Source organism: Mixophyes fleayi, chromosome 7, assembly GCF_038048845.1.
Source record: "Mixophyes fleayi isolate aMixFle1 chromosome 7, aMixFle1.hap1, whole genome shotgun sequence".
Taxonomy (NCBI): domain Eukaryota; kingdom Metazoa; phylum Chordata; class Amphibia; order Anura; family Limnodynastidae; genus Mixophyes; species Mixophyes fleayi.
This window is the reverse complement of record NC_134408.1, coordinates 137,444,029-137,465,459: the sequence shown is the minus strand read 5'-3', so window position 1 is coordinate 137,465,459 and position 21,431 is coordinate 137,444,029. Positions and strand designations below refer to the sequence as shown.

The following is a 21,431-nucleotide window of genomic DNA, read 5'->3' as shown; positions in this document are numbered from 1 at the left end:
GAATTGAACTCATGACCCCAGTGCTGTGAGGCAGAAGTGCTAACCACTGAGCCACTGTGCTGTCCGTGTACGATATGCTCAAAATCGGCAGCTACGTGCCTTGATGAAGTTTAGTACTGTATCTTGGCGATACAGAGAGAGAGGTTAAATATTATTGCCCAGGACAAGCAGAAATCTAGCATCAAAATCCTACAGAACTACAAATAGGCAGAATACAGCATAAATAAACCACAGTTGTTCAAGCTGCTATTGTGAAGTTACTTCTATTATAAAGAAAAAAAAAGGATCGATAACATGAGCGGAAAATCTGATTACATCGGCATGTTAATCTAATCTGAAAATAAGGATATCCCCTGAAACACAGGCCGGGCTGTTCCTGCCCCGGTTGCCAGGGGTAACCATTCTGAAAGGGATTCAGCCTCCAAGTCTGTTACCAAAGGCTTAAATTTCCTCCGTGCCTCAGCCTTTCATAATTGCGGTTTTGTTGTAAACTTTAAATCCAATAAGAGCTTTGAAGAAAGCCAAAAATAATTAATCGGTATCAATCTATTTGCATTGTACATCTGCCTTCAATTTCACGGGTATATTTGATTTAAATAAGTTTAAGTGGAAGTAAAGTAATTGGGAGTCGGCGGACATGGCACTGTCAGACACTTCGGTTAGGTGAAGCCGTTTGTTTAAGGTTATATAATCTAGTGTCTTATTTACAGGTCTGTGTATAAATGGATAATGTGATGTGTAAGGAACCTGGTACTTTTACAACTGAATATATTAGTAGGTGTAAGGAGTTTATTCTATATTATTATTATCATTTATTTATAAGGCATCACAAGGGTTCTGCAGTGCTGTACATAGGGGATAGAAAGCGTCACCAGTGGATACAGATTACAAGGTGTAGACATGGAATTTTTTTTTTGGAAATGAAAATAAAACATATACAGGAATTTATTAGACAGAAACAATAGGAAATTGGTGTTCAGCTCCGAAGAGCTGATTAACTGAACGGTATATAGGAAAACCTACAGACATATTTGGCCAAGCAGGGGTGGATCTAGAATTCTGTGTGTGGGGGGGAGGGCAATTTAGTCCCCGCCCCCCTTTTGATAACTAGACATGCCTTCGGCTGCACACTGTGTGCAGACAGGCAGGGAGAGTATACTGCCCGGGCGCTCTTGATTGTAATTGACACATAAATCAGGGCAGCCAGGCAGGACTCTGTCTGTCTCTGCTGATACGGACTTCCACATAGTGTGCAGCCGCAGGCAGCAAGCTCTTGCTATGGGGAGCAATGTATGGGCAAGTGTAAGTGCTATTTTAGAAACAAGGGAATACCAGTCATCATTCTATTCACTAAGTTCATAGCTCTCAACTGTTCCTATTTTTGACGGGCATCCTGATTTGCAGGCCGCAGAAGTACTGGGGTTTAACAGAAAGGGGACCGTTTTAACAAAAAAAAATCCATTTGTGGGTGGAGTTTGGGCAGACTAGGGGGGGGGGGGGGGGGGCTTATTTAGTCCGGCTCCTGGGATTCCAACTGTTGGGAGGTATGCAAGTTTATCTTGCAATGGCGTTGAGAGGGTGATGGAACTTCCTTGGTGATTCTTCAGCGGGACAGAATTCCAAACCAAGGTAGCAATGAGCTGGGCACTGAGATTTTTTTTAGGGGGAGGGGGGGGGTGCCAAAGACTGATGGGAACCACAGCTCCAGCCCCATTATAGGCAGGGATCAATCTATTGGTCCATGTTGTCAAGCAGCCCTAAAGCCTTGGGGGGCAGGAGAGATGGTGTGGTCACATGCCTGCAGGCAGTGAGTGATAGGGGCTTCATACACCAGAGAGCGATAGCGGCAGAGGGGGAGGAGCCCAGGTTATTATGTAGAAGTGAGATAAGAAATGTAATGCGGAGCAGAGGAACGGAGGGCTTTGTAGTCCGAGTACACATGGACAGAATGACGGAGCAGGAAAGCACAATTGATGTATCTTTCCTTTGGAAAGACGTCTAAATAGATGACAGAAACAAGATATACAAAACAGCAGTTACTCACATGTGAGCACAGCCCATGTAAAATGTATAAAATGAAGTTAACATGTATAAGCTACTTCACTATGAGATTGGAGTGTTGTACGCTCACTTCCAGCAGTCTCAGGAAAGAGGAACTTGGATCTACGGGAGAGATATACATATACAGCACAACTATATGCGATTATTAACATGCATTTTTTTTTTTTTTTTTGTAATTGTGTTGTTTTCAATTATCGTTTTCATGAGACATGAGGTTAAAGGTGATGGCAAGATTGAGATGGGAGACTTGCTCTGCGGAGATGCATTGTGTGGAGTGGTAGCTTCATACAGAGGGACAGGACCGGTGATGTCACAGCAGCTTAACAGGCTGCATTATCAGTTTTGTGATCTACATCAAATACAATCAGGACATTGTCCTAGAGACGAGTGAGGGGTTTCAGCGATCTATAATACGCTGGAATGTCAGGATAACACAGAACAATGTATTTTACCTTCATGGGTTAGATATTGGGGATAAGTGGTCCTTTAATCTTAAACATTTTAAAACTATTTGATGTTAGTTTTCCTTTATCCAGGTGAAGTAGGATTCTCGGGAGGAGATCGAATAGCAGATCAGTGTAAGTTAATACCAGTTTCTGAAAGTTCATCTAGGCTTTAACCACAAAGAAATCTAAAAATGAAGATAACAAAATATCTAAAAAAATAAAATAAAAACACATCTCTTTTAATGCTGAAACGAGTAGTCAGGACAACAACTAGCCATTTTTCCCACTTCAGAACAGCATACTGTAACCACAGCAGCCTTCTCAGTGATGGATCTACTGCGAGACCTCACCCGTCGTGGGTCAGTTAGTCTAAAATTACAAGCATGTGACTTAGAGCCTTACTGCGGAGACCTCTCGTGTTGAATGACACCTCAATTATTAACAAAAAATAATAGGAGCTGGAAATCAAGATGGCAGACAAGAAAGGAAGCGCTCTCTCTCTGGAAAAGGAACTTTGACCTTATTTCACAAGATTCCTTTTTATTCCAGACTATAGAGAGGGGAAATAATGGCTCTCTTACAGCTCGCAGTCCCCTGAATGACGCCTGTTTCTCTCCTGTGTTCTTATCTCAGCGAACTGTATGAATAGATATTACTTAAAGTAATTTAACATCCTGGTGACTAACTCTATGTAAGATATAAAATAAACCAGAGTAAATAAAAGTACAATTTATACCGCAAATCCCCACCTGGACTTTGAGATTTTACATTTTGCAATCTAATATTACCAAACAGCAAGGATTTAGATCTTGATTAGTGAAGTCTTCATATATTACAATATCCAGAGAACTATATATGTAGCACAGGATGGTCACAGTACTTTTAGTTAATTGTTACAGGACAAAGTATCCACATTAGAGTAATTCCCCTGACCTAACTCTGCTGTCCATGCCCAGGACCGCCGCCATGGAGAACCCCTTTGAACAGTTTGGTTATGAACGTACAGAAACTGATAACTTAGGATAAGGAACCTCTCACATTAATGTAGAAGTATCTTTGTGGCACTATGAAGAAAATATGTGTCCTCTGCTCTAAACTTAGTGCAGATCAGTGGCTTTTTAATTATCACCACTAAGTACAAACACAAAAGGAGCACATTGGTTAGCATTGTGCCTCACAGTGCTGGGGTCATGGGTTATATTCTGACCAAGCCCCATCTGTGTGGAGTTTGTATGTTCTCCCCGTGTTTGTGTGTGTTTCTGCCTACACAACAAGACTTATTGGTAAGTTAAGAGGTTTCGGGAATATAGTTTATAAGCTTCACTGGGCCAGGGGCTGATGTGAATGATGAAATATGTTCTATAAAGTGTAGTATACTGAGTAGGCGCTATATATATATATATATATAACTGGTAATAAATATATGGAATCGGAATATACATGGACATCGCTGATTGCTGCGTGCCCTGCAAAACAATGGAAGGAATTATTCCTGTGCACTTTTCTTGTTGCTAAACCAAGAGTCATTTATTCCAACATTTCGAAACTGCAGAAGTTCTATATCGAGAAAAACTCCACAATCTCTTCCTTTTTCTTTGGCGTCCAATGGAGGAGGGGGTCAGGATGCTTATCTATGCAGAGGGCCCTCTGCACATGGGGGGGTGAGGTGTGAGGCAATCAAGACCTGCCCTTGGCAGTCTAATATAGGACCATATCAGTGGACAAATGTTTTGCTGCTCCCTGGTCCAACCTGCCCCTGGAGAGCGATGAGTGGAAGGGCCGTGCAGACAGTTCAATAACACACACTGCAGGCGTTGTTCTCATCTGTGTCAGAGCAGAGGACTCACCGAGGACTGTATAAAGCAGCAGTTCATCCATCTGGGCCCCTAAATAAATGCTCATCTCAGTGGGGCCCCTGTGTAAACCGGATGATGGCAGTGCGTGCAGCGCTGAACTAGGCTGACTGGAGGAGCGACAGGGTTTAACAAAGCACGATCTGTGCAGTATTTTTCCCTATGTGAGGTCTTACTAACACCTCTATCACTTATTTTTTTTCATCTAGTTTACATTAAAAAAACAGCTTAATAGTAAACCAAAACCTCAGCCAAAGGGGTCCTGAATGTTCTCGGAAATGTTGGAAGGTCTGCGTTAGTAATAATACATCTCCCTGATTATCAATCAGATAAGTAAAGCAAATAAATCAGAATCACAAGGAAATGATGTAACAATCAACAGATGTAACGTGAATTCTTCCGTATCACAACACATCTTTATGCAATTTCAGATCATATTAAGAGTCACAATACACAAAAAAACCTGCCGTGTCATTTGTAAAATACTAATTTAATGGTTTTTATGTCTCCTGAAACCATGCACAATAGCCACGTGTGTCTCAAAGAAAACTTTAACCTGTCTCATTATTTAATTGGTTGTCCTGGTTTTCATAAATAAATTTTGCTTTCATAGTATTTAAATACAGTGGCAGAGTTTATTGTTTGAAGTAACGTGTCCATCGCCAAGGGGCAGGCCGATAAAAGAATCAAGTATACGTAGGAGGTAATGACTGAGCAGCAAAGCTCCACAGCGACCGCTAGCGTTCCCCTAACTTCCTCATGATGGCGCTATCCTCTGAAGCATTGGTAAAAATACTCCCTACGACGACGTTTGTTCCCCAGACGTTGTGACGAATCACTTTACAGCAGCCCAAGTCCTCCACTCGAAATCCAAGGTGCCGATAACGCTCATCTGTTTCAAAGAGCGTGTTGTTTGTGTAAGGCCCAAAGAACTAATTAAAAAAAAAAAAACATACACAGACTTAATTTACAACAGTGATATCATGCTGAACTATACTCCAATATACTACACAATCCACAGGAAGGACACCTTAATGTCACTAAACCACTCATACTACTTAACATTATCCACACAAAACATGGCACACAACAGGAAGGACAATTCTACAACATGATTCTACCACTCATAGGGGCAAATTCAATTCAGCGCAAGGGGATGCGATGTGTCTGTGGAACAGCCAGAGATTTTACAGAAATCTTTGCTCATTTTCCTTCGCGTCTCAGAGATTCGGCGAAAAACGAGCCAAGATTTCTGTACCGTATTAACCTGGAAGATGCGCAGCCAGACATCGAGGCCATGTCCGGCGGTATCTCGCGGCTTATTGACTCTGACCCATAATATGCCATCACTCAGTTGGCTACGTACATACCCGGGAAGAGCATTTTTATTACATACACAAGGGCTCCTAAGGACAGATACTAAAATAAAGTGAAATGTTAATGTTTTAAGTTGACCCTTTCAAGTTACAGCTCAGTAGTTATTGTGTCTACCAAGTGGACTTATTCTGGCTGCTGTTATTATGTCACTAATGATCGTAAGTGGATTCCCATCCAGTAGCCCGGTCATGTCCTCACAGACGGGATGGTAAAGCCATCTGGAAACATCAATGGTAATGGGGATAGTTGAGCAGTCACAACTAATAATCATAGGGTTTCATTTCATGGGGTCATGAAGACTCATTGAGAAGTGATAGAACATTACTGAATTAACCACAGTGCATAAATGGTTAAAACCGTGTGTAGATTGTGAAAATACTGACTCATTTAGTGACACTATCATTAAATATAAAAAGGTTGTCTGTGACCCAGGAGACAACTTATGTTTTACAGATTCATCCACCTCTGGGATCTATGAAAACAATTAGGCTCGTTACTACATAACATTTCCCCCGGGAGCACTGCCCCAGTCACTTACTGCTAGTCCCGATGATGGGTCTATAAAATCGGCCCAGTAGCCTTCTGACCGGAGGGCGTAACAAATTTCTTTGGCACCATTAATGAACTGGAAGACAAATAAAGTTAAAATTAACCCTACAGAAATGTACATTAATATTGAACATGTAAATGCAGCCAACACAAATACAGACATAATGAGATGATTTTACATCTGCCAGGTTTACACAGGAAACATTATCTCCAGAAAGTACAAAGTAAGAGCACCTACAGTGCTGGCTAATTAGACATTTACAAGAACACTGACATGATTATATCTAATCATACAACCTGAATTCACAACAGATTTCTGGACAAGCTCCCAGATTGTGGTTGTACTGGAGGAGGTAGGAAGAGATGTCACAACAATGTTACATATGGGTCGGCGGAATTCTGAGTAATGGATAGAGGCAAATGTGATTGGCCTGGAATACACATCCTGTCAATATGTAACACCCTGGCTCATGTTTATTTATATTATTCTGTTACAGCTTTGTTTTATTATGCACAATATCTCAAATATTATCCGGTTACATTTTACAGAATGTAAAACAACAAACACTGACCTAAATATTGTCTATATAAATGTAACTCACTGCAGTTATGGGGGTGGGAAAGTTGATATTAATTAGACAATTAATTTAGGGGGTACTGCCTGTAACCTTATATCTTACCAGACATATGTGGAGTACCTTACAAATCCAAACCCTTTGTTATACTTAAGTCAGCTGACAACCTAAAAAGTACGCTAATTTCCAACCATGAATTCCATTTATCTGATGTCAGATACAGGCGATGTTCTGACCTTTACAGAGAGGACGCCTTCGTGCCACCGATGAACCAATAATTACAGTGAATTGACAATGAATTCACTCGGAAGCAGAGACGCCACTGAGGAGGCCGTCCATCCATCCATCCATCCATCTTCATGAAAGCCCAGCACAAGCAGGAGAGAGGATCTAGAACCACTGGAGGTAACGTGGGACCCAGCGTATTAGGGGGGGGGTACAGGTAAGTAACATAGGTCAACGAGATTTCCGTTTTGGACGGAATAATCCTTTCAGGCTGCTTCAACGAGAGGGCGGTGAGGGGAGCAGGGGACACAGACTATGTCCAAAACACACTGGACCTCCTATTAGTTATTAGTGGAAGAACACATGGAAACGTATTGTTTTACTGCCAATATCTAGAACAGTGTACAGAGCTGACAGTCACAGAATACACAGATCCACACGTCTGATTTGTACAGCAGGTTCGGCAGTATGTGAACAAAACCCCATTATTTGGTAACAAACATCCTCCTTTATAAATCACTGCTGTATCTGAGACCAGCTCCAGGAATCCTGGCTGCAGAGGTCACATGTAACAAGCAGACACCCTCTCCGGTCAGATTGGGGCTGACAGGGAAGTGGCGAGTGGAGGAATAGGACAATTAATGCATAATTAGACCACATTACAACAGCTAAACGCAACAGACCAGAAGAAGCCCTTGAGACAAGTCGCCACTGACACAATAGGGGCTTGATCCAAGGATTTCATGTTCATGCTGATGATGCAGAATTGTTTCTTATTAGTGTAATTCAGCACATTACAAAGCCCAGTGTAATGGAAAAAGTGAGATTCTCGTCTCTTTAAATGGCTATTGTCAGATTGCTGGTTTTAGAGGGGCAATGGCAGGAGCCGCCATCTGTATAATCTGGAATCCCTAATCCTAACCCTAACAGATTATACAGATGGCGGGTCCTGCTATCGCCCCCTTAAATCCAGCAATCTGACAGTGGCCATTTTAAGAGACGAGAATCCCGCTGGCGGCATTTTCTCCAGTAGAAATTTATATCAGACATGTTTATGGCAAGTCTGTATTTCCTCTGTGTCTGGCTTATAGTAGTCTGCATTTTTTTGTCACTATACTTAGTGTCCTAAATATCTGCAAAGGAATAATGACTACAAGCGATGACCCTGAAGAGGCAGCCGGCTGGTCTGATGATAAAGGAAGGATCAGCAGAAATACAATCTACTAGGGCAGGCTTGGCTAACCTGTGACACTCCAGGTGTTGTGAAACTATTAGTCCCAGCATGCTTTGCCAATATATAGCAGCTTATTGCTGAAAGGGTATGCTGGGACTTGTAGTTTCACACAAGCGCTTACAGTTAGAATATCCTATTTGAAAACAGAACCTAAAGTATATTTTGCACTTTTAACTACAGTAGAATGCAGCCTATGAATTAACTAGGAACCAGGGACTTCAATGTCACCCAGTTGTACATCTAGGTGCACCTGGAAGGTGTATTTTGACAACATGATGTCCAGACGTGAGCAGAGTCATTTCCGAGACATATTTTACTCTTTTTGCCATAAATTACATAAAATTGTCAGGCTTTTAAGAATGACTAAACCTAAAATGCAGACAAAATAAACTACCAATAACACTGACAAAATGTATACGTGCAGGATTCAGAAACTTACCAGAACTACAGATCTCTGTGGCAAGCTGCAGTCTACGGGGAAGTTGTTTCTCCTGACACCACATACCTCATGTTAATAAACTTATTGGAAAATCACTGCAGTGACGTCTCATTTTGAGAAGTAAAATAACTGATGCAATGAAATTCAATGTTAAACACCTCCAGTTCTGTTAAGGCTATTAGGGCATGTAGAGATATGGCAGCTAGTGTCTGGTAATAATCTCATCACAACTGATCTGATCATTAGAATGTAGGTAAGTGAAGCTATTATCCTGTGTTTGTGGTCATCGTCTAACCACACTAAAGCTGGGTACACACTACAGAAATTGCGACCAACTTTTTATGCCGAGCGATTTTACATACGATCGATGGTCTGATCGCTCGGTCCATGTACTGCATACACACTAACCTTGTTTAGGACGATAAAGGGAAGACCGGAGGTCCCTTTAGCGACTTTTTACAGCCATGTTGACGTGAGCAATGATTTTAATTTCGTACACACTGCAGCGACATTTGCGGGAAATGTAACGAGATACCAAAGACATTAGCATAAAGGGGCAGAGCTTTCGCTATAGTGAACACCCAAAGCTGCAAAAAGAGAAGGCTACACTGTCTCTTCATTCATTTCTCCAAAATAGAAGTTTAGTAATATACATTAAATTTAGAAAAACATTTAACTGCTAAAGTGCAATGCAATGAATATTCCCTAATAATAAAATCCCTTCGTATGTAATGGAATGCTCCATTCTCGGCGTGCATCGTCGCTGATTGGTCCACAGCAGAAACAAACACCCATGTCTGAGTGTATAAAATGACAGAGGAACCTGTTTGGCGCCGAGGAGCGTCAGAAGATGGCGTGTGAGAAAGTGTCAGTGGGGGTTGCGGGTGAGGAGAAGGTGTCAGTGGGGGTTGCGGGTGAGGAGAAGGTGTCAGTGGGGGTTGCGGGTGAGGATAAGGTGTCAGTGGGGGTTGCGGGTGAGGATAAGGTGTCAGTGGGGGTTGCGGGTGAGGATAAGGTGTCAGTGGGGGTTGCGGGTGAGGATAAGGTGACAGTGGGGGTTGCGGGTGAGGATAAGGTGACAGTGGGGGTTGCGGGTGAGGAGAAGGTGTCAGTGGGGGTTGCAGGTGAGGAGAAGGTGTCAGTGGGGGTTGCAGGTGAGGAGAAGGTGTCAGTGGGGGTTGCAGGTGAGGAGAAGGTGTCAGTGGGGGTTGCTGGTGAGGAGAAGGTGTCAGTGGGGGTTGCTGGTGAGGAGAAGGTGTCAGTGGGGGTTGCTGGTGAGGAGAAGGTGTCAGTGGGGGTTGCTGGTGAGGAGAAGGTGTCAGTGGGGGTTGCGGGTGAGGAGAAGGTGTCAGTGGGGGTTGCGGGTGAGGAGAAGGTGTCAGTGGGGGTTGCGGGTGAGGAGAAGGTGTCAGTGGGGGTTGCGGGTGAGGAGAAGGTGACAGTGGGGGTTGCAGGTGAGGAGAAGGTGACAGTGGGGGTTGCAGGTGAGGAGAAGGTGACAGTGGGGGTTGCAGGTGAGGAGAAGGTGACAGTGGGGGTTGCAGGTGAGGAGAAGGTGTCAGTGGGGGTTGCAGGTGAGGAGAAGGTGACAGTGGGGGTTGCAGGTGAGGAGAAGGTGTCAGTGGGGGTTGTGGGTGAGGAGAAGGTGTCAGTGGGGGTTGCAGCTATGGAGACAGAGACGGAGATGGAGATAGAGTCAGAGATGGTGCTGGAAGGGCCAAAAAATGCTGGAAAAGTTAAGGTGGGGGGTGGAGATACTCAAGAAGAGCAAACAGAAAATCCAATGAGCCCAAGAGAGGCGGAGATGATGGTCAAAGTACTGGACCAGGACGACGACGACATTAAAAAAGGTCAGTAGCACATGTAGTGTACCTGTTAGAAGGACTTTATTTCATTCTAGCGTCACATAAAGCAATGTAAACTAATTTTTTTATGTCAGAAGGAAGAATTAACGGTAAGAAGACCTGTTTAGATACCACTGATACCACTAATGTTACACCTGTTAGCAAACAAGAAAAAAATTAAAAAGAAAAATATACTAAAGAAGTTCTACACGAAGGTATTTCAGTGAACATGTGTAGACAACTAAATGCTTTGGGCACATACCTGTACGGTTATAATAACCAAAATGGCGACTGTTTTCCAGAATGTATTTAGGCTAAGCCTGCTATTATTACGATTTGGCCACAGGGACCAAAATATAAACTGGTCTCGAGCAGTGTGAAAGGTGAGAAAATGAGAGTATTTCTGTCGTTGAATATAAATTACAGATATAGAAGTTAAATGGTAAAACATTTTTTTATTTCCTTGTATCGTAGATAAAGAAATCAAAGGGAATAGAAACCCAAGCGACATCAAGACCTGTTCTGCCACAAACCAGTAGCACCTTTAAAAATACTAAATACTAAAAATAATACTCTGCGGTCTGATTGGTTTGGGCGCGCTCACTTCTCATGCGGATCTTTCTGACAGCTGTGTGTGTTAAAATGTTTGTACGTTTTTCCTGCAATAAAAATGTTGCTTGAACACTGTGTGGTTTATTCTGGGTACTTCACAATTATAAGTTAATAAAGGTTAATATAACTTTAATAGGTTATAAAGGTATAAGTGTATAAAGAGTAAATATGAATACATTGCGAACATAGACGCAAAGGGTAATAATACACGTGCTTTATACAAGTGTAATGGTCTGCAGCCAGACAGGTGCAATATACATCGATACAAAACACTAGTCAGTGATATGCGGATTCCGCACCACGTGGGACTGGTACAGACATCAAAACATTTACATACACACGCCCCCCAGGTCGAGGAAGTATCGGAGGATTGTCGTGGATCGGTCGGAAAATATTAAACGGTACGACCAACCAAACGAGGCGACAATCGTCCATTTGGGCAGACTTTCGACCATCGCGTCACTACACACACTGACCCGACTTTTGAACGAGCGGTCGTATGTCGGCTGATTGAGCTGATTATTGGACGAAAACCGTGTAGTGTGTCCCCAGCTTAAGACCTGGGGGTAAATGTATGAACGTGCGGGTTCTTCAACACCCGCGTGTTCGGCGATTAAATTTCAAGCGGCGCTGCATTATAAAGGGAAGTTTCCCTTTACAATGCAGCGCCGCATGAAATTTAATCGCCGAACACGCGGGTGTTGAAGAACCCGCACGTTCATACATTTACCCCCTGATGTGATCCGGCTGCACCAAATCCAGGTCCAGATCTTCTCCAATATGACTAAACTGGAAGAGGATACTGGAACTTGAAATGAGTAAAAGAATTGGCCAATAAATGGTCAGCATTACTAATCTGTTTGTGGATGTTACAAAATTATTGTTTCACACTTGATTAAACTTTAGGTTTAGTACCCCGTTCACACACTTATAAGAGTACTTGGCCGGTGGATCAGTGTTACCAGACGAGAACCGTGCGTTTCAGATGGAAATGGGCCGACAGCAGTGGTTGGTTTGTGCTGTATCCTGATGAAGGTCTATACTGTGGATATAATTACTCACTACACAGAGAGTAATAGGCCCCATATATACGATAACTGGACAGTCTACAACATAATCATAAGTCAATAACAAGCAGATATAACACAGGAGAAACAAACACCCACCTTTTCCAACAGAACGTCCCTCTCATTTTCTACCTCTTCACTCCAAGTGGTCATATCGTGCACCGTTTTCTGTGTCACTGTTAGGACCATTAATTTGTTGCTAGGAAGCTCAGGAAACATCGTTGAAAAATCTGTGATCCAGAAAAAAAAATGTTATTCCATTTGAAATACTAGATAATTTGGACTTAGCAGTAAATGTACTCATCAGTCAATAAAAATATTAGTGTTACAGGGCTGCTCTGGGTGAGGCTAATGCAGGAATATCTTCTATACAACATCACAGTGATACACTGAAATAAGACAAGTCAAACTCTGAACTAGAACCTCTCCCATCCCAATGAGTACTTAAGCAAATCCATACCGAGGTTGTTAATCCATTTAAAAAGATATCTCGATATGCCCATCTAAAGTAATTGGTACAACAGGTCAGAAACATTTTTATTTTTTTCTAATAAAAATCACATAATATAAAAATTTTCAACACTCTCTGACTGGGAAATCCTATAACACTGGATTAATTGCACATCCGTGAGAGATCCTGGGTGGTTCACAAAGTTGAGCCCTACATTAAATAGACCAAGTACAGTATCTGTAGGAAACCGTGCTCCCAGTCCACCACCAGAGGGAGCCATTTGTGAAGATAAAATTGTGACATTTCATTCATTTTATCAATCATAAAAGATTATTATCACTATGTTTTGTGGAAATAAATTTATAATATTGGTCAGTATATTAGTTTTTCATATTAATATATATCCAGCACCTTGACTACAATGAGAAAGGACTGCTTGGCTTTATATCAAGAAGAAATTAAGTAAAATAAACTTAGTGTGTGAGTCTGTGTGGTGACGAATTTAGATTGTATATTTATATATATTCATATTTAAAAAAAAGTAATAATGGGCCTGATTTATTAATGAAAGTAAAGCAAAAAAAAATTATTAACTTTTGAACTTGACAAAACCATGTTGCATTGGAGGGGGGGGGGGGGGATTTAAAATATGGGACAGATTTATAGTTGGGGTAGGGCATGTCCTAGATCAGCTTTAAATTTCAGTGTACAAATAAAGCTATCAAGTATTTGTGTCCTACATGAAAAAACAGCCAGTATTTAACTTATGTGCAAAAGAAGGAACTAATTTGCATTGTAACATGGTTTTGTCGAGGAGAAAAACGTACTTAATTTTTTGAATAACTTTCCTTAATGAATCAGGCCCAATATGTCTGCAGCAAGAGACTCATCCCCCACTGTAACAATCAGAGAGAGGATACTAGCTGCTGATCAGTGGCGGATCCAGAGGGTGGGGGGGGGGGGGGGGGATCAACTGCTCTGATTGACACAATCAGAGCAGCCGGGCAGGGCTGTCTCCCTAACTCTCTCTGCTGAACGGATCTGCACATAGTGTGCAGCCGTCAGCAGCCTTAGGTGTCAACAAGGGACCTATTCTCCAGCAAACCTGACAATCTGATGGATCCAGACCAGGACAGTCTGTTGTTTTGGCACAAATGGAGCAATTTGATAAAACAAAGAAATAAGACAAGCAAACTGCCCCACCTGTTATCTTTGTGTGTCTACCTTACTACAGCCAGCAGAATAACCCAGACCCCCTTCCCTTTCTGCTATGCTCCGAGACTCCCTTACATATAGTTTATCCTAACCCCTCTGTGTCAGAGCAGGATGTAAATAAAGAGAATAGTTTATAATAGAAATAAATGGTACTATGCAGTACATAGAATTTATTTGCATTCAGTATATAGGGAGGCACAAACGGACTTGAGCTACGGGTAATTGATAAGAGTACACGCAGCCGTTATTAATGGTATCTTATCATAGCCTCTGATGAGATTACAGTGGCCCAAAAGAAGCCAAAAATTTCTCCACTGAAATTGATATAATAAAAGCCATGTTAAAAACAGAAGATATTCCTTGTAACAACCTGCGTTTCACCACAATACAAGAGGATGAATATTTAATCTTTCCCTAGGAATGTAGATGTAAATGACTCCTTGTTTGACGCTTATATCACCATCCACAATTCCTAGAGCGAAGATTAAATCATCATTCTCCAGTTCGGTATTTTCAAGAAAGCTTTCACTACAGTAAGTAAATATTATAATTGGGATATATCGTATGTAAGGGACAAGTGTTCAGTACAGCCCCCTCGCTCTGTGTAATCCTCAGTATCTCTTCTCAGTGTGTATATATATGGACAACTGCTCAGTATAAACATAAGGTGATCAATATAAAGGGATCAGATGGTGTCAGGTCTCCGATACCTCTTCTCAGTAGTTCTGGACACGACTGGACGGCACATTCTACTTTTGCGTTCTCAAAGTACGTCCCCACGCTGTTTATCTCCTGGTGCTGAAGAGAAACCTCACTTCCCTAAAAGAAAACAGTGGTTTGGAATTTATGATCTGGAGATTTAAAAGGATCTTAACGGGGTTCTTCACTGAGCGTCATTTCAAAAAATTCAAATAACTAATACATGTGGGCAGAAAGCAGTCTGCAGGAGAAGAATATTTACTACACAAAATAACTTGTGGTGGGACTACTTTAATTAAAGTAAATAAATAAAATAGAATGATTTATAAAGCTGTACCCAGTGTGGGTGGTTGCAGCAGTTACTCACGCACATCCAGTCTGTGTATTTAGGGTAACTGCTGCTAATATGCAGCAGTCACCGTGACCAGGGAACAGGAGCATATTTGTAAAAGGTTTCGTGGTTTTAAACCAATTAAATAAAAATAAAACCATGCAGACAATATCCAGTAATAGGAGTGTATGCATCTTAACCTATTCACCACCTGAACGGTCTAAACCCATTCTCTTTCAGATTTCCTGCATCACTAATCATTAATATCTCCACCTGCGCTCACTCAATTCTCAGACCCTCCCCTGGTTTATCGCTGTATTTCCAGGAAGAGGGAGAGATGCGTGTTACCATTAATGCTATATAATGGAGTTCCAGCATATATGGGGCAGCTCCGTTTTTGATCAACAAGTTTGGTCAATCAAGGATAGGCTCTTAAAACATTAAAAAAAGGGAGATTTGACGTGAATTATTCAGAGGGGTGACTACAAATAAATGGTGTGTAGGAGACCGTCAAAAATATAATTTGTCAATAGAATTCAAAGGGGTGCTATCTTCTAGGTAAAAGGATTACTGGAAACACCATATAAGGTTGTAAGGGGCATATTCAATTAGCTTCCGGGATCGTGGCCGCCTCCTTCCCGATACAGCAACACCGCAGATTTCCCTTTGCAACCCTATGGGGCAGTACCGTAATTGCACTTTATGTACACGGCCGCGCGTAGTCGTGATCCCGGAAGCCAATTGAATATGCCTGCAAGAGTTCAATAGAAGACAGATCCGCCAGAGACTAGAAATGTTGGGGAATACTCTTCTAAAGGAAGTATCTCTCCTCACACAGGTTTTGCTGAACTACTTTGCTGTTTATTTTCTGGTCAGGATGGATAACGCAGCCTCTGCAGTGTCTTCAGCAATCATTCCAAACATATTCAAATATTTACAAGGTCCCATAGCCCTAACGCTGGACATTAGATCCCGAACTGGACTCTGGCCACTTGTTGGCACCACTCTCACATGTACAGCTTAAACCCAGCTACTTAAGCTTCCCATCAAAACACTGCTCTAACTGATTCCTTAATTGATCAGGGCAGGTGCTTCCACTGCGTTCCTGTGCTGTGTGTGTGTGTGTGAAGGTTTACAAAGTTAACCCTGTCTGAATCCTCAGCCTGCAGATCCCCAGGGAAACCACCAGTCCTTCCTCTATTAGTAAGTAGCAAACTGCCCACATTGCAGAAATTGTCATGTTAGTACGTAATGCAGAACAATGTGCGTTACCTGAAATTCATTCACAAACTGTGCCATCACAAACTCGTGCCTTTCGCCGGCGGCTGGCTCGGTTAAGAGGTCTGGTAAATTTTTAGGACCTTGGATCGTCCGCTGAGCGTTCACTCCATTAACATGGGCATCGAAGCCAACATTACCAGGTAGTTGAAAGCGCCGGTCCTGAGGACCGAAAGGTCCCATCATTTCATCTGGCCAAACTGTCCGTGGGACTGGGGAGAGAAGAGGAATTCTAAATCACTGGATAACTTCACAGACTCAGACCACCAGGAGATATCTGATCATCATATTGGTTAATTGTGACTATTTGTCTCTACATTCCAATTTTTAGCCACTAATGCAAATTATCAAATAAAAAGTTATACAAGTATTTTATTTATTTCACGCTAATAACATTTATCAGGAGCACCTCACTGACTGAAGAGATTGTCGCGTATCAGACATCACAACGCCTTTGTTGAAATAAAAAATATTGCAGTATAAGTGTAAGCCGGTGCTAGTCTGTCCTTCTAGGGTAGCTTGGATGAGTTTGTATACTTCATTTTGCACCTGTGCACGGCCACTTTATTGTTTTGTACTTAGTGCTGCCTTTCTATGAACTTTTATATTTGCAAATGTATATATAATTTACTGTTTTTGAAGAGCAATAGATTTTTGCGCAAAAACAGCTACATGTCATTTATTTTAATAAAAACATGCAATTTATGCCAGTTTCTAGTGCCCGTTGTAGAACAGATTTGTAGTATTTCTGAAACGAAATCTCTCTGGGCTACATTCTAGTAATTGTAGAACAAGGACATCAATACGATCTGTCCATTTAACCACAAATAGGAATACTTCATCTCCCAGCATCTTCTTACAAGACACGTTATTAGTGGAGAATTCATAATGGATGTCTAATCCATAGTTTCTCAAACCTGGTCCTCAGGATCCCTAACAGTGCATGTTTTCCACATCTCCTTGGTTTAGAACAGGTGTATTCATTACTGACTGACACATTGTAACAGATCCACAGGTGGTATAATTATTTCCCTCCTCACCTGGAAAACCTGCACAGTTAGGGGTTCCGAGTACCAGGTCTGAGAAACATTGGTCTAATCACACAGGAAAAGCAACTCTCTGGTTACACAACAATGTATCAGGTCACAGAACAATGTTTTCAAACAAAGACATTTCTTCCTCTAATGCCACTATATTGGAAAACACTTTACACTGTCCGAACATTGCTCATAAGCTCTAACCATGATCCCTTACGCAAGTCAGGTGGTGTAGAGGCTATGTAAGGTTCATCAGAGCCTGAAGATCCTGCAGCGGAAAAAGTTCGGGTTCCTCTCACCCTTCTGATAAGTGAGCAGAACCCGGGGAGGTAGGTGACAAACCTGGCTCTCCCACAGAGCGCCTGGAAAACATCAATTAGGAGATTATTTAAAGAAATTTTAAACATTAAGAAGGCAAATACAAACTAAAAATGAGAAGTGCCTGTAACGTTACAGTCATTTGTAGCTATGGTTTTTATTGCCGTGGCTTTAAAGGTGGTCTAGAACACACTGACAGACATGTAAGAGAGGCATAGTTCAACAACAAGTATTCCTAATTGTTCCTACTTCTCTCTAACTTTGTGCAACACAATATACTGCAGATGTGTTCAAGTACCAAGCATAATCAGTTGATATTCAGCGCAATCACTGCAGCCCAGGAATACGTCAATTATACAACCATAATATAAGTTTGTCCACTTTACTTTGTTTCAATAGTATTCAACGCATTTTGCACTGCACGCATTTCACACCTCCCATCAACCCCTTTAACATACCATGTAGTCATCCTGCAAATATTGTTATACAGAAATAATTCAAATTACTCACAGTAGCCATGCTATTGTGATTTTTCCTGATTAATTTCCTTTACCTAAAACAAGAAAAAAAATAAAAATATGGAAGTATATAAACACACACAATATCTGCAATAATTAAATTATAAAATGCGACTTGCATGAAAGAATCCTTAAGGGTGTGCACATATAGCTAAACGTAAAGCTTCAACTGCGTAGGGCCAAGCAGTCTGGTATCAACTGCAAAAGGCACCAAAAAACTACCATTCGAAAAAACACTTGGGACTTAAATAAATAATGTTTTGCTTTTTAAACAATACAAATTACAACATCATTCTTTTTATTTTTGGAGATGATTAAGTGAAGAACCAAATGATTTTTATTTGCAAGTACAAGGATACCGCTTAACAGTCGTCCAAGTTTCTGCTGTCAGATACAAGATACAGACCAGTGAAGTATGACATAGGATAAAAAACAATTGCTGGTCAGGCATGATACAGCATACACCAGTTGAAATGCTAGTGAGATATGACATCACATACATGCCAGTCACGTGTGATACAGCATACACAAGGTACATTCTAGCAGTTTCCCACACACATATGAACCTAGCTAGCTGGATGGGACATACACTGATCTGCAATTAATATTGGTGTGCAGTGTAGTCAATACAGACAGACATACAGTCAGAAATGGGGTGTAAGTGTACAGTCACTAGAGACAGACATACAACCAGTATTGGGTAGTAATATTTCAAATCAACATTTGGTGTGACCACCCTTTGCCTTCAAAACAGCATCAATTCTTCTAGGTACACTTGCACAGTTTTTGAAGAAACTTGTCAGGGAGGTTGTTCCACACATCTTGGAGAACTAACTCCAAGCTTGTAAGCTTGCTCAAATCCTTCTGTCACGTCATGTAAACCCAGACATACTCAATGATGTTGAGATAAGGGCTCTGTGGGGGCCATATCATCACTTCCAGGACTTCCTGCTCTTCTTTAGGGTGAAGATAGTTCTTAAAAACATTGGCTGTATGTTTGGGGTCATTGTCCTGCTGCAGAATAAAGTTGAAGCCAATCATACGTCTCCCTAATAGTACTGCATGATGGATAAGAACCTGCCTGTATTTCTCAGTATTGAGGATACCATTAATCCTGACCAAATCCCCAACTCCATTTGCTGAAATGCAGACCCAAATTTGCAAAGAACCTCCACCATGCTTCACTGTTGCCTGCAGACACTCATTATTGTGCCGCTCTCCAGCCCTTCAGTGAACAAACTGCCTTCTGTTACAGCCAAATATTACAAATTTTGACTCATCAGTCCAGAACACCTGCTGCCATTTTTCAGTACCCCAGTTCCTATTGATGTAGAATTGTTTGAATATTCAGTTTGGATTACAAAGTGGAGACTAGCAGCCATGATTGTATTCATAAGCTACAGCTTTAATGAAATTAAGCTTTGCAAGAGATTAAAATGTTTATGACTTTCATGCTTCATGGAATGCACGCTCTGCAAGCCCGTACTGTTTTGTCTTAGTGCTTATTTTGAAGACCAATGAAAAGAGAATCAGTGTTTCCAAACCTCCAAGGCAAGGCTTCATATTTTAACACATTGTGGTTAAGGAGGCACATCCTATGAGTAGAGGTGTACGTAATTGATAGTTATCCAAACAGTGTAAATGCCCCTCTGTGTAAGGGTGCCAAGAGTATTGCTTAAAACATATAAACAAATGTATTATTGTTACCATTGTGATCTGCTTAGTCAGATGGTCTATGATCACGTAACTTAATAAAATTGACTATTTAAAAATATCAGATCCTCTATTTTATTTTAACAGTTATGAAACTATATTTTTATGCATAGTTGAGTCGCTTGGCCTTGTTTCAACATTGAAGGTATGGCTTTCTGGCTGAAATTCTTCCATGAAGACCACTTCTGGCCAGACTTCTCCGAACAGTACATGGGTGTAGCTGGGTCCCACTGTTTTTTTCCAGTTCTGAGCTGATGGTACTGCTGGACATCTTCCGCTTTTGAAGGGAAGTAAACATGATGTGTATTTCATCTGATGCACCAAGTTTCCTTGGCCGACCACTGCGTCTAGAGTCCTCAACATTGCCGGTTTCTTTGTGCTTTTTCAACAGCACATCTTAAAACCCCGATTTGCTTTCAAATCTTTGCCTGGGAGAGACCTTGTTGCTGTGCTCAGACTTGCCAAGGTGTGTGACCTGTGACATGAAACTGTCTTCCACAACCTCACCTTTGCAGCAGTTTGGCTGTTCCTCACCCAGTTTTAAGCCTCCTACACAACTGTTAATCAACCTACATATGAAAATGATCATTATCACCTGTTTGGCATGATTGGTTAATCATACACCTGAATATAATCCTACCAGATCCCTGACTTTGTGCAAGTGTACCTGTAATGTGACAGTGTGTGTCTATAAGCAGTGTACATTCACTATATACAAACATACACTCAGTATCGGGATATAAGGTATAAAAGTATAATATAACAGTGTGTCTTTATGCAGTGTATAGCTACGACACATACATACAGCCAGCCAGTATTTGGATGTAAGATATATAATATGGCCATGGCCTTATCTGTGTGGAGTTTGGATGTTCTCCCCGTGTTTGCGTGAGTTTCCTCCGGGTGCTCCGGTTTCCTCCCACAGTCCAAAAACATACTGGTAGGTTAATTGGCTGCTATCAAAATTGACCCTAGTCTCTCTCTGTCTATGTGTGTGTATGTAAGGGAATTTAGATTGTAAGCTCCAATGGGGCAGGGACTACACATACAGTCAGTATTGGGTGGTGGTGGGGGGTGGTGGGGGGTGGGGGGTGGTGGTGGGGGGGTGTGTGTGTGTGTGTGTGTGTATATATATATATATATATATATATATATAAATAGCAGTGTGTGTCTATATGCAGCGTACAGTCACTAGACATACATAGTATTGAGGAGTGAGGTATATAACATACATGTGACAGGTGTACAGCAGCTTTGGGGTGCAGGGTCCCCCCTACCTGTCCTCACAGCCGCGTCCTCTGATGACTGCGCCCGGCCCACCAGACAACGCTTCTGATTGGTGAGGAGAGAACCAGCCGTCTCAGTGATGTAAGCTCTCATCGGATTGGCTCAGAACGCGGAAACTATTGCAGCGCGGGACGTGAATGGACAAAGTTTTTGATTGACAGGTAGATGACCCAATAGAGGACAGACAGACAGACAGCCGTTCGCCTTGTCATGTTTGTTATTATTGTGACAGGATTCCTCTCACGCTGATACAGATACTAATAATACAGAACAATACTCCCCGGTCTGCTTGTATCATGTCT

General features: G+C 41.6%; 1 protein-coding gene across 2 annotated transcripts; it reads right to left on the bottom strand.

Moving 5' to 3' along the window:
- Positions 1-4,831: 4,831 nt before the first annotated feature.
- On the bottom strand, positions 4,832-21,180 carry MMADHC (metabolism of cobalamin associated D). Of its 2 annotated transcripts, none has more exons than XM_075180913.1 (8): positions 21,120-21,180; positions 18,122-18,164; positions 17,511-17,655; positions 16,251-16,468; positions 14,659-14,767; positions 12,382-12,512; positions 6,276-6,362; positions 4,832-5,292 (listed from the first exon to the last, which is right to left on the bottom strand). In XM_075180913.1, the coding sequence occupies exons 2-8, from the start codon at positions 18,128-18,130 to the stop codon at positions 5,098-5,100; spliced, it is 894 nt and encodes a 297-aa protein (XP_075037014.1). In that variant the 5' UTR covers positions 18,131-18,164; positions 21,120-21,180; the 3' UTR covers positions 4,832-5,097. The 2 variants fall into 2 exon arrangements, with proteins under 2 accessions (XP_075037014.1, XP_075037015.1); XM_075180914.1 differs by having other exon boundaries at positions 21,075-21,166.
- Positions 21,181-21,431: the final 251 nt, after the last annotated feature.